Source organism: Trachymyrmex cornetzi, unplaced genomic scaffold (assembly GCF_001594075.2).
Source record: "Trachymyrmex cornetzi isolate Tcor2-1 unplaced genomic scaffold, Tcor1.1 scaffold1732, whole genome shotgun sequence".
Taxonomy (NCBI): Eukaryota; Metazoa; Arthropoda; class Insecta; order Hymenoptera; family Formicidae; genus Trachymyrmex; species Trachymyrmex cornetzi.
The window spans coordinates 270478-282509 of NW_017296346.1; the positions used below are offsets into that span (position 1 = coordinate 270478).

At 39.6% G+C, this 12032-nt stretch overlaps 1 protein-coding gene and 1 long non-coding RNA gene across 3 annotated transcripts; both read right to left on the bottom strand.

Annotated features, from left to right (window-relative positions):
* Positions 1-6389: 6389 nt before the first annotated feature.
* LOC108759209 (uncharacterized) lies at positions 6390-7910 on the bottom strand. 2 transcript variants are annotated; one of them, XM_018504533.1, is made up of 3 exons: positions 7798-7910; positions 7294-7398; positions 6390-7184 (listed from the first exon to the last, which is right to left on the bottom strand). In XM_018504533.1, the coding sequence occupies exons 1-3, from the start codon at positions 7801-7803 to the stop codon at positions 7065-7067; spliced, it is 231 nt and encodes a 76-aa protein (XP_018360035.1). In that variant the 5' UTR covers positions 7804-7910; the 3' UTR covers positions 6390-7064. The 2 variants fall into 2 exon arrangements, with proteins under 2 accessions (XP_018360035.1, XP_018360034.1); XM_018504532.1 differs by having other exon boundaries at positions 6390-7398.
* A 121-nt stretch (positions 7911-8031) lies between these two features.
* On the bottom strand, positions 8032-11401 carry LOC108759210 (uncharacterized). The gene is made up of 3 exons (XR_001939989.1): positions 11325-11401; positions 10535-10666; positions 8032-8162 (listed from the first exon to the last, which is right to left on the bottom strand). It is a non-coding gene; the product is annotated as an uncharacterized LOC108759210 (long non-coding RNA).
* Positions 11402-12032: the final 631 nt, after the last annotated feature.

The window sequence follows — 12032 nt, forward strand, 5'->3', positions numbered from 1 at the left end:
TTTACTGATAGAGGTAAAGGTACGAAAATAAGAAAAATAATTCTAGTTGAGCTGACATTCATTGTAACGTTTATTTGATTTATTGTTTATATCAGTTTTTATAAATCGCAACACCGCTTAATAAGCGCGTACAATCCTTTATAAGTTTCGTTTTTTTCCTCTCTTTGCCTGTCTTTAACCAAACCTACTAAAAATAGACTCAATAAAATCGACCGCTTAAACCTCTTTTTAAAAATATCTCTTATCTTATTTATCAAGCGCAAGCCGATGAGATCAGAGATGTAATCGGAGATATATTGTGTACATTTGATAAGAGTACGTCGCCTCCTGAAAATTTCTAAGAAACTCACAGTATAATAATAATAGACGAACAGAAAACGTCACTCGTTTTCTAATTGTTAACGATAATTAGCTATATAAACGTTTTGTTTTCCTAATACAGCGGCATGTATTAACCAGAGATGATTTTGATTTTGTGCAACTCACGCCTCTTGATTTTGCTTCAGATTTTACAGATCACATGATGTTTAGTTACGTAGTTTTGAAAAAAAAAATTGTTGATGCAAAAGAAATTTAAGAAGAGAAGCGAGATCGCTATCCCGAAACTACAAAACCAAAGGTCATGTGATCTGTAAGATCTAGAGCGAAATCAGGGAGTGTAATTTTTTAAGAAAAGGCAACGGTCTCCTTTACATGTTTAACCATGTGGGGCCCATGTAATTCTCATCGTATTGTTGTTAATATTCACACCAACACAATGAGAATTACATAGGCATCGCACGATAAGTTAAATCCACATCGATATTCTTTATAGTTAAATTTGTAACTTTATTGTCACAAAAACGCCCTCAAATATATTGTCTTGTCGTACTTTCGCTATTCCAAACGCACGCTAATTGCATTTTACATTCGCAGCTCTCCTCTCCGATTCCATCGGGATTTGAAAAGTCTTGCTTTCGCTATAAAACAAATTTCCTAAATTCTAAGTATTTAATGACCTTACGATGACATTCCTCGAATATCTGCCTACATCTCACTTTTCAAAAAATTCTTCTATTTTTCTATACAGAATATCTAGTTCCTCAAATCTTTTAGACATTATAAATCCATGATATCGAATTATATCATAGATTTCCTTGTTTAATACTCCTTATGTTTCTCTTTCTATAAAAAGAAAACCTCTCTCTCTCTCTCTCTCTCTATATATATATATAAGATGCATTATTAAGTCTGCGATCGATTTGGACGCTTTCAGCGCTTTTCAATATTTTATTCTTACTTTACGTCTAATGAACGATAAAGATAAAATTATGATTACAGGTGCTTAAAATGCGTGAGCGTCCAAATCAACTGCAGCCTGAATGTCAAACAAGGAAAGAGTCAGTACCAATTTTACGACGCGAAACAGGCAGATATTAATAGTCGATTCTTGGGGTGGCACCCAGTTGAACTCGGCTTAATTGGACACGAGCCACTCACAGCGCTTGAGACTACAAAGCTCCTAAGCACCAGTCGCTGTGATTGGTGGTGTCCAATCGAATCGTGGTCAATCGGGATCACCCCCGATTCTTGCATTTAAAACTGTCTTAAGTACAGTCTTAAGATATCAATCCGAGGACTGTATTAGCATCTTAAGACATTATTTAAGACAGTCTTAAAATAAAAACAGACTATGAATACTGCCCCTTGTTTTTTTAGCGTTTCACAGTTGGTAGCCCTTCTGCAATATAAACAGTTTATAGACAGAAAGGGCAGAAATTTAAAAAGAGACACTGTCCAGCTGTGCACACCATATTATTTTTCCATCATAGTTAAATCCCGTGCGCCAGAAAGCGCAATTGACGCGGCTCGCGCCCCGAGTCAAAATTTTGACCCTTGGTTAACACTAAAACCGCCGAACGCGCCAATTTGATTCTTATGCTTTCCTCCGATTAATAAATATGGCGAGGTGATTTTGTCGCGCGCATTGCGCGGATTTAACGCGTTATGTAATCGACGCGATCCTGCAGTTATAGTTCGAAGTAACCGACGCTACGTCAGTCCGCGTACTGTTTTGAGTATTTTTTTACAAGTTTGCACTCAGTCGTGGGATCAATGCGCGATTAATATTTTGCGCAAATGATACCGCGGGGTGATTTTGTCGCGCAGTTCGCGTGGATTAGCATGTCATGTTTTCGACGTAATCCAGTTATAGTCCGAAGTAACCGACGCTACGTTAGTCCGCGTACTGTTTCGAGTATTTTTTTACGAGTTTGCATTTATCGTGGGACCAATGTATTTTTTTATTTTCTAATAAAGATAATTCCTTTACCACAGGGTCCTTTACCATAGAAGAACTCTGTACCACAAAAGGGCCTTCTACAACAGAAGGATCTGGATTACAGAAGAAACCTATAATACAGAAAAGCCTAACCCACAGAAGGGCCCTGTATCACAGAAGGGCACAACAAACAGAAGGATCTTGCCCCACAGAAGGGATTGGCCTACAGAAGGGACCTATACCACAGAAAGGCCTGGCTCACAGAAGGGCTTATCCCACGAAAGGGCCAGGCCCACAGAAGTGCCCTGTTCCACAGAAAGGCTTTGTACCACGAAAGGGCTTGGTCTGCAGAAAATCCTTGAACTACAAAAGGGCCCTGTATCACAGAAGGGCCTCGTCCACAAAAGGGCCTGGTCCACAGATGGGACCTACAACCTGGCATGCGCCGAATCTCATTCATATACTGCTTCTCGCTCATTGGTTCGGAAATTTCTATTACCTTCTGCGCGAAGAAATTTAAAGGTGAATGGGCATACACCTAGAGCCTAGGGAATATGCTACTCTAACAAAGAAAATATCTCGGCTCTTTTTACTGGTCCACATTGACCTCTAACAACCATCGGAGACTTGCCAACTCCGGAAACGAACGCAAACATGTATAAGACTACTTTTGCTCCCCGCTATCGTCTTTCGTTTTTCTTCTTTTTTTTCATTTTATGGTATTGCGTGCGCATCTTACGCGCGCCCGATCTCGTCATGACGAAACTTAAGGAGGTTTTCCATCTTAAAAAAGCAGAGAGGATGTAATATACAGTTAAGTTAGTGCTAAGTACTTATTGTCTGGGATTGGAGTATACCTTACACACTTCAATACCACAAAAGGACATGGCCCACAAAAGGGCGTGGCATACAGAATGAAACTGTAACACAGAAGAACTCAGCCCACAGAAAGGGCCTTTACCAAAGAAGGATGTGGACTACAGAAGGGCCCTGTACTATCATACATTACAACCCCTCAAATCTCCCATACATCCTATCGCACCCAATGTTAATGACAAAAAAGTCAGGAGACTCGAAGGTATCTCATTGTTACACAAACACGCACGCACGCGCGCACGTATGCACGCACGGACGATAAATAGGACCTTTCACAAAATAGCTTTGTACCATATAAAAACCCTGAACCACAGAAGGGCTTGGAATACAGAAGGGTCCTGTACCACAGTAGGGCCTGGCCTACAGAACGTCATGGTTCACGGTAGGACCCTGTAACACAGGAGAATCCAGCTCACAGAAGAACACAGGTCACAGAAGGGCCCTTTACCACAGAAGGATCTGGATTTCAGAAGGACGATTGTCTCACGAAACCGTTCGAACAGTACAGACGTGTTCACTTCGCCTCGCTTCTGGTGTTGCATCACTATAATTATATTTATAAAGGATAGTAGCACAAAAGGAAACGCTATATATCTTTTTCTTTGGTAATTCTTGTTTCTATATTGATTGCTATTTGTATAACTACCTATATTTCTGTACCGTTGTTCCGATGAACGATTCAATTTGTTAATAAATTACCCTGGGAAAAATTTCATACATGAAATGATAATATTTTTTTATATTATAATAAAGATTTCTTTACCACAGGGTCCATTGCTATAGAAGGACTCTGTACCACAAAAGGGCCCTCTACCACAGAAGGATCTGGATTACAAAAGAAACCTATAATACAGAAAAGCCTACCACACAGAAGGACCCTGTACCATAGAAGGGCTTTGTTCCACAGAAGGGTCTGGCCCACAGAAGGGCTTAGCCCATGAAAGGGCCTGGCCCACAGAAGGGCTTAGCCCATGAAAGGGCCTGGCCCACAGAAGTGCCCTGTTTCACAGAAAGGCCCTGTACCGCAGAAGGGCTTGGTCTGCAGAAAATCCCTGAACTACAAAAGGACCCTGTATTACAGAAGGGCCTTGTCCACAGAAGGGTCTGATCGGATGGCACCCAGTTGGACACGGCTCAATTGGACACGAGCCACTCCGCTTGAGACTACAAAGTTCCTAAGCACCGGTCGCTGTAATTGGTGGTGTCCAATCAAGCCGTGATCAATCGGGATCACCCCGGCCTGATCTACAGATGGGACCTAAAACCTGGCGTGCGCCGAATCTCATTCATATACTGCTTCTTCTCGCTCACTGGTTCGGAAGCTTTTATTACCTTCTGCGCGAAGCATTTTAAGGGTGAGTGGGCATACACCTATAAGCCTGGGGAATCTGCTACTCTAACAAAGAAAATATCTCGGTTCTCTTTACTGGTCCACATTGACCTTTACCACTATCGGAGATTTACCAACGCCTGAAACTAACGCAAACATGTATAAGACTACTTTTGCTCCCCGCTATCCTCTTTCGTTTTTCTTCTTTTTTTTCATTTTATGGTATTGCGTGCGCATCTTACGCGCGCCCGATCTCGTCATGACGAAACTTAAGGAGGTTCTCCACCTTAAAAAAGCAGAGGGGATGTAATATACGGTTAAGTTAGCGCTAAGTACTTATTGTCTGCGATTGGAGTATACCTTACACACTTCAATACCACAAAAGGACATGGCCCACAAAAGGGCGTGGCATACAGAATGAAACTGTAACACAGAAGAACTCAGCCCACAGAAAGGGCCTTTACCAAAGAAGGATGTGGACTACAGAAGGGCCCTGTACTATCATACATTACAACCCCTCAAATCTCCCATACATCCTATCGCACCCAATGTTAATGACAAAAAAGTCAGGAGACTCGAAGGTATCTCATTGTTACACAAACACGCACGCACGCGCGCACGTATGCACGCACGGACGATAAATAGGACCTTTCACAAAATAGCTTTGTACCATATAAAAACCCTGAACCACAGAAGGGCTTGGAATACAGAAGGGTCCTGTATCACAGTAGGGCCTGGCCTACAGAACGTCATGGTTCACGGTAAGACCCTGTAACACAGGAGAATCCAGCTCACAGAAGAACACAGTTCACAGAAGGGCCCTTTACCACAGAAGGATCTGGATTTCAGAAGGACGATTGTCTCACGAAACCGTTCGAGCTGTGCAGACGTGTTCACTTCGCCTCGCTTCGGGTGTTGCATCACTATAATTATATTTATAAAGGATAGTAGCACAAAAGGAAACGCTATATATCTTTTTCTTTGGTAATTCTTGTTTCTATATTGATTGCTATTTGTATAACTACCTATATTTCTGTACCGTTGTTCCGATGAACGATTCAGTTTGTTAATAAATTACCCTGGAAAAAATTTTATACATGAAATGACAATATTTTTTTTATATTTATTTTTTTATTTTATAATAAAGATTCCTTTACCACAGAGTCCTTTGTCATAGAAGGACTCTGTACCACAGAAGGGCCCTCTACCATAGAAGGATCTCGATTACAGAAGAAACCTATAATACAGAAAAGCCTAACCCACAGAAGGGCCCTGTATCACAGAAGGGCACAACAAACAGAAGGGCCTTGTCCCACAGAAGGGCCTGGTCTCCGGATGGGACCTATACCACAGAAAGGTCTGGCCCACAGAAGCCCATGAAAGGACCTAGCCTACAGAAGTGCCCTGTTCCACAGAAAGGCCCTATACCGCAGAAGAGCCTGGTTTGCAGGAAAAACCTGAACTACAGAAGGGCCCAGCAAACAGAAGGACCTGATGTGTAAATCATCAGGCCCTACTCCAGATGACTGGGTCTCATGATTTACAACACCAAAAACCTAGAATAACGTTATTTCAAACCTAAATTCTTTATTCTGGGTCCGATCGCGCTACTGCCGCTCGATCTGCTTCAGGTAAACCTCGACAGCAACCCGATTTTGAGGGTAATGAAGTTTAAAATGTCTCGCACCCACTAATATTAATGATAAAAAAATCAGAAGATTTGGTGCTGCCTCATTGTTACACAACACGTACGCACGCGGTTGTGTCAGCCCACAAAAAGGCTCCTTACATTCATGTTAATTATTACTGAGCAATATAATGATATATATGCGTATATATGCATATGCGTGCATACATACATGTAAACATTGATATGCATCATACGATAGAATTTATGAATGGAGTTTACAGACCTTACGCGTATGTATGTGTGGGAGCAATAGTCTCGTGAGACCGCTCGAACGAGTCGGACGTGCCTTTCGCCTCGCTTCTCAATCTCATCTCTTAATGTCAAATAATAATATTCTATACATTTCAGCTGTAATGTAATATTAAGAACTATATTATTCAAATTTAATTACAGTCAGTGTATTTTATATGTCTCAATGTACCCCTTTTTTACAATTTCTATAACTGATTCTTATATGCCCCATCTATTACTTTTATTGAATACATTTGATGCTTGTAACGAACTTACAATCAGCGGAACCGTTCTTTTTATGTATATGTAAGGTATAAGACATCGAAAAATGCTGTCAGTCTATCAGTTAATCTTTTAGACTTTAGAGTATCTGTATTATGATGTTCGAAGTCCCAAAATTTTTATTCTATCAGTCAGACCTTACTTTTGGTCCCTTAAAAGAGGAACCTCCTCGACTTCCTTCCGCCCTGCTTTTCTTTCTATTTTCGCTCTCCTCTTCTCTTCTCTTTTTTCGCCAGCTTCTTTGCTGCATTTGTTGAATATTTTCTGCCGCTTTTTCCTCCTTTTGTCGTATCTCTTCTGCTTTTTCTCGTTTTTTTTCTCATACTTTTTCTTTCTTCTACTTCTGCACCTCTTGGATCACCGACATCTTCAGCACTGTCGCTGGTCGCTTAGCCTTAGACACGGCGTACACGGCGCGGTTGCACGACAATGCCGACGATGCCGACGATATAGTAGCATATATGCTTCTTGAGCTTGGCGGCATATCCATCTACGTCACAATCTTGTGAACACATCTGTAAACATGTCAATTGTGTCACAAATCTGTACTTTGGCGAATCTCTTAGCCGATTGCTGAAATTGACGATTGCAAAGGTATCTAATTCCAGTGAAGGCTTTACTAACAAGACAGTCCCTCTGGAACTCTGTGATTGGTGGCAATCGGCGTTCCCGATTTTTCCGCAAGCTCTTCTCCTCTTCAAGGATTTGTTGAATAGGATCTTGGCACAACTACAAATTTTCATAAATTGTTTATTTCGCCGATTTACGTACATGAAAAAGAAACGGTTTTGCTGAAATACAGTTCAAACGTTTGGCGAAATGTACCTTATATACATTCGAAAATAATTTTATTTTAAGATTAGAATATCCAAACATTAGAATGTCAACATTTTTTGCAACATTGCGCATCTTTTTCAATTTGTGTAAAATTTTATTGGCTTAATGAACTTGTTTTTAGGTCTGTATCTAGCTAAATTTTTAAATAGTTTAAGCAAAATTCTTCTTTCCATATACTCTAGAAAACTCATTTTAAATAGTATTTATTTTCGAAATCAGACTGTCATAATGTTACTTTTGATAAAAAATATGAAATGTACTTTATGTCGAATATAAAATTAAACTACTAACCTGCATTCACATTTTCATCGATTGCATCTGGGAACGTCTGTAAGTGCCTGTGTGTTGCCGTATCCTCGCCGGCCTCGTCAGTTTCTTGAAAAAGGAAGTTGCCAAGGAATGGAAGACACTTCTATACGAATGAATTAAAATTCGAAACACGTTACTATAGTATATTTAATACCTCCATAGTAATTTGCATATTATTAACAATTTACGAAGATCGTTACAAACCAGAAATTGAGGATGAACCACTGGCCATTGAGCATAAAGAGGCAGAAACTGATACACTTCCGATAGTTCCGGTTCCCCGTGTGCTAGTAGGTCCAGACACACCGGCGGTTGGGAACTCCTGTTCCCATGTTATACTCTGATCCCTTACGGAAAAAAGCTATTAGTGCATAATAGCGTACAGTAATGACTGCTGACATTTTATAGTGTCACTACTGACATTAGTAGTATTACTACTGATACGCAATAGTGTCACTGTTGAGCCAGTAGTGTTACTACTGCTGTGTATGACGACATATGACGTAACATAGAACTATTTTCAGTAATTGTAATATTTGGTATACAAAATTTATTAGAGTATAAAATACATATATATCGTCAGAGCAATTAGTATTATTTCATCTTATAGAAATAATATTTTACAGTATTATTAAAAACAAGTTGTTATTATAGGTATATCTTTATTAATTGTACATTACAATTATTATTTAATATTAATTATTTTTTCTGTACGTGTCCCGTCTCTTTCAAAACATTTTCGATGAAATATGTTGCAATTATACGTCTATACCAGTGAGAAATGACCAGTTGTTTGCGTCAACTGACGCAATAGGATATACGTAAACGACATACGTAAAATCCTTGTGCGTTGACCTACGACAACGACTTACGACTACGACTCAGTTGCGACCATCTTTGTGCGCGGACCCATAGAAGTCGTAGCAGACGTAGGGTCTTAAGTCGTAGAAAATTGACCAATCATAGTCGATTATTGTTCTCATATTCTACTGTGATTGGTTAATTTTCTACTTAAGACTCTACGACTGCTACGACTTCTATTGTAGACCCCGCTTAAGGAGGAGAGACGCTGCGCGTCTGCCTCAATGTTGCCAGATCGTGGATTTTCTCCCTAGATTTAGGGTTATTTTTTAGGCTTGGGGAGAAATTTAGGGAGACAAAATGTTTAGGGAGAATGTTTAGGGAGACAAAATGTTTTTTAGGGATATTTTAGGGGGTGGCACCCAGTTTTTTGGATACGGATCAATTGGACACGAGCCACTCACAGCGCTTGAGACTACAAAGCTCCTAAGCACCGGTCGCTGTGATTGGTGGTGTCCAATCGAGCCGTGGTCAATCGGGATCACCCCTATTTTAGGGAGGGTATTCCATGACGGGTATTCCTTGATTAGTCATGTTGAGTGCCTTGCATTCAATAAAAAGATTAACAAAAAAATGTCATATACTGATTAAGTCATAATCGGTAAAGTTGGCCAACAGCCAACTTGAACGACTTGGTTAATACTGGTTAATACTTCTGACGTTCTGAACTTGCGGCTTATTGTAAATAACCCATTGTTATTTTATTTTGAACATATTTGACAATTTTAGAGAGAAATTTAGGGTTTTTTGGAGCTCACTTAGGGAGATTTAGGGAGATTCCGAGGTTGTTTTAGGAGAAAATCGACGAAAGCAACATTGGTCTGCCTCGACAGTTATGTTTTGACTCTCTAGATACCACGCATATACGCGAAGTCGTTGTTACACGCGAAGTTATTTTTATTAAATGTTTGAATACAAAGGTGTCCTCTCTTTCCGCCTATCGTCACCCCTCCTAAGAAGTTATCCTCGACGGTTCTTTGAGAGTCCTAGCCTTTACCTTCTCTGTTCCCTACCACCGGCACGAAGAAACCCTTTTGTACCTGACATCCAGAGGCGGTTCGTTTAAAAGTAGTCTCCCCGCCTTACAATTATAACAATGGGCAAAGAATACAGATGGCTGCGTTCAGCAGAGAAAGCAGTTTTGCAACTGTTATACAATTTTTTAATATGATTGGTCTTGCTCTTAATTCCTCACTGGATCTAAATGTATAAACCAATCATATTTAAGAATTTTACAACAGTTGCAAAGCTGCTTTCTCTGCTAAACGTAGCCATTCCTAATATAGTCAGCCATTTTGATTTTGTCAAGATTGTCAAGATGCGCGCGCAGAAAAACATAGGTTGCCCCGACATTTTGCGTGCATTCGTTTATGCAGCGGTTAGCGCAGTGAGTATCATTTAATCTTTGTTCAACACTTGGTGAACAACAAGGATAAAGTAATACTTCTGCGCTCACCGCTGCATAAACGAATGCACGCCTTGTGTAATGCTAAGGCCCAATTCCACATCTCACGGTTAACCGAGGTTCAACTTATTCACAGTCTCTTTCCAATTTTAGAATTGAGAAGAGATGAGAAACAAGTTGAACCTCATAGTTAAGAGTTAACTATGAGTTGTGGAACTGGGCCTAAAAGGTTGATCTAGTACATAAAAATCACTTTTCACGATTCTGTTCTAAAGAAAAAGTTATATGATCGCTACCCAAATCTGTGTCGACCTAAATATATTATTAAATATATTTATTTAAATAATAAAGGTTGATTAAAAAGTTTGAAGATTATGGAAAAAATAGTATGAAATAAATGGAATATATAATCGATCTCGAAAACCCACATTTCAAATATTAAATATAACTTACTTGTGCAATAATTCGCTGTTTAAGTTTCCGTCATAGTACACGTCACAATCAGTAAAGTCGGAGCCGAGCTCTGTCCAGGCTCCATTGGAAAAGCAACCCCCCGCCGCGAGACACTCAGGAAATGGAACCGCCCTGGAAATAATACATCAATACCGTGTCACATCGCGTCAAAGCGCAGCGACGTCGAAGTGATTGCTATGACGTCACAGCGCCGCGCCCATAAATTCGTGAAACAAATTTATAACATTTTAACATGTATATAATATGATATTATAATAATCATTAATTTTAATGTTTTGTGTGTGTGGTTCTATTGTAATTATATTTATTCTTTTATCAAAATTTTGTGTATTTCCGGCTTTTTATACACAGATAAAATTTTATACATATAAAAATAATTCTTCTTTTTCAATTTTAGCTTATTTATAATATATTTTCCTTTTATTTTAACACACAGTAGTGTATAATATTTGTTCTGATACCACAGTTACCATCGATAACTTTTAGTTATACGTCCTTTGAACATACGCCCGTGAAACAAATTTATCAAGAATAAAATTTAATCAACAATAAAATTGTTGATATTTTCCGATCAATAGGTGCATCCAGAAGCACGACCGCTCATTGAGCGCTCATTGAGCTCTTGTATCTGTTTGGTCTATATTTTTCGATCTAATGAAATATGCCAATCAGATGCAAGAGCTCACCGAGCGCTCAGTGAGCGGTCGTGTTTCTGGATGCACCCATTATGTCCATAAAAAAGAAATGAAGAAAAATTAGAAGGACTCACCTGTCATACTCGTGACCATAGAAAAAATTGATCTTGCGAGCGTATAGGAATGCGTCACATCCGCCGGTTCAGCATACTCTCTTGCCTCCGCCGCGCGTCGTTGGGAAAGCACCCCCGCCGCGAGCCAACCCTATACTGGAAATGGGGAATCGCCCTGGAAATAACACATCGATACCGTTACTACTGCGCAGCGACGTCGAATCGATCGCTGTGACATCATAGGGCCGCGCCCATAAATTCGTGAAATAAATTTATAATATTTTAATATGTATATAATATATTATATAATGATCATTAATTTTAATGTTTTATTCTATTGTAATTGTATCTATTCCTTTATCAAAATTTTGTGTACTTCCGGCTTTTTATATATATATAAAATTTTATACATACTAGCACATCCCCTGCGCGCGCTACTCCATTATACTCTCCTTTTTAGACATTATGAAATATAATGTTATGTCCAAATCAAGACGTCAAATATCTAAATCCTCCTTTTTCAGTCCTTTCCAAATCTCTTCTTTCCAATCCACGCCTGTCCCAACAATGCCACTACCTTTCCCACCCTTTCCTTCACATGCTCTTCCTGCCCCTCCCCCCCCCCATTCTTCTGCAACGTAGAATCTAGATATTTAGATTTTCCTACCTCCTTTATCCCCTTTCCTTTCCATTTCCAATCCACCTTATTACTCCTTCCCCTTCCCTTCC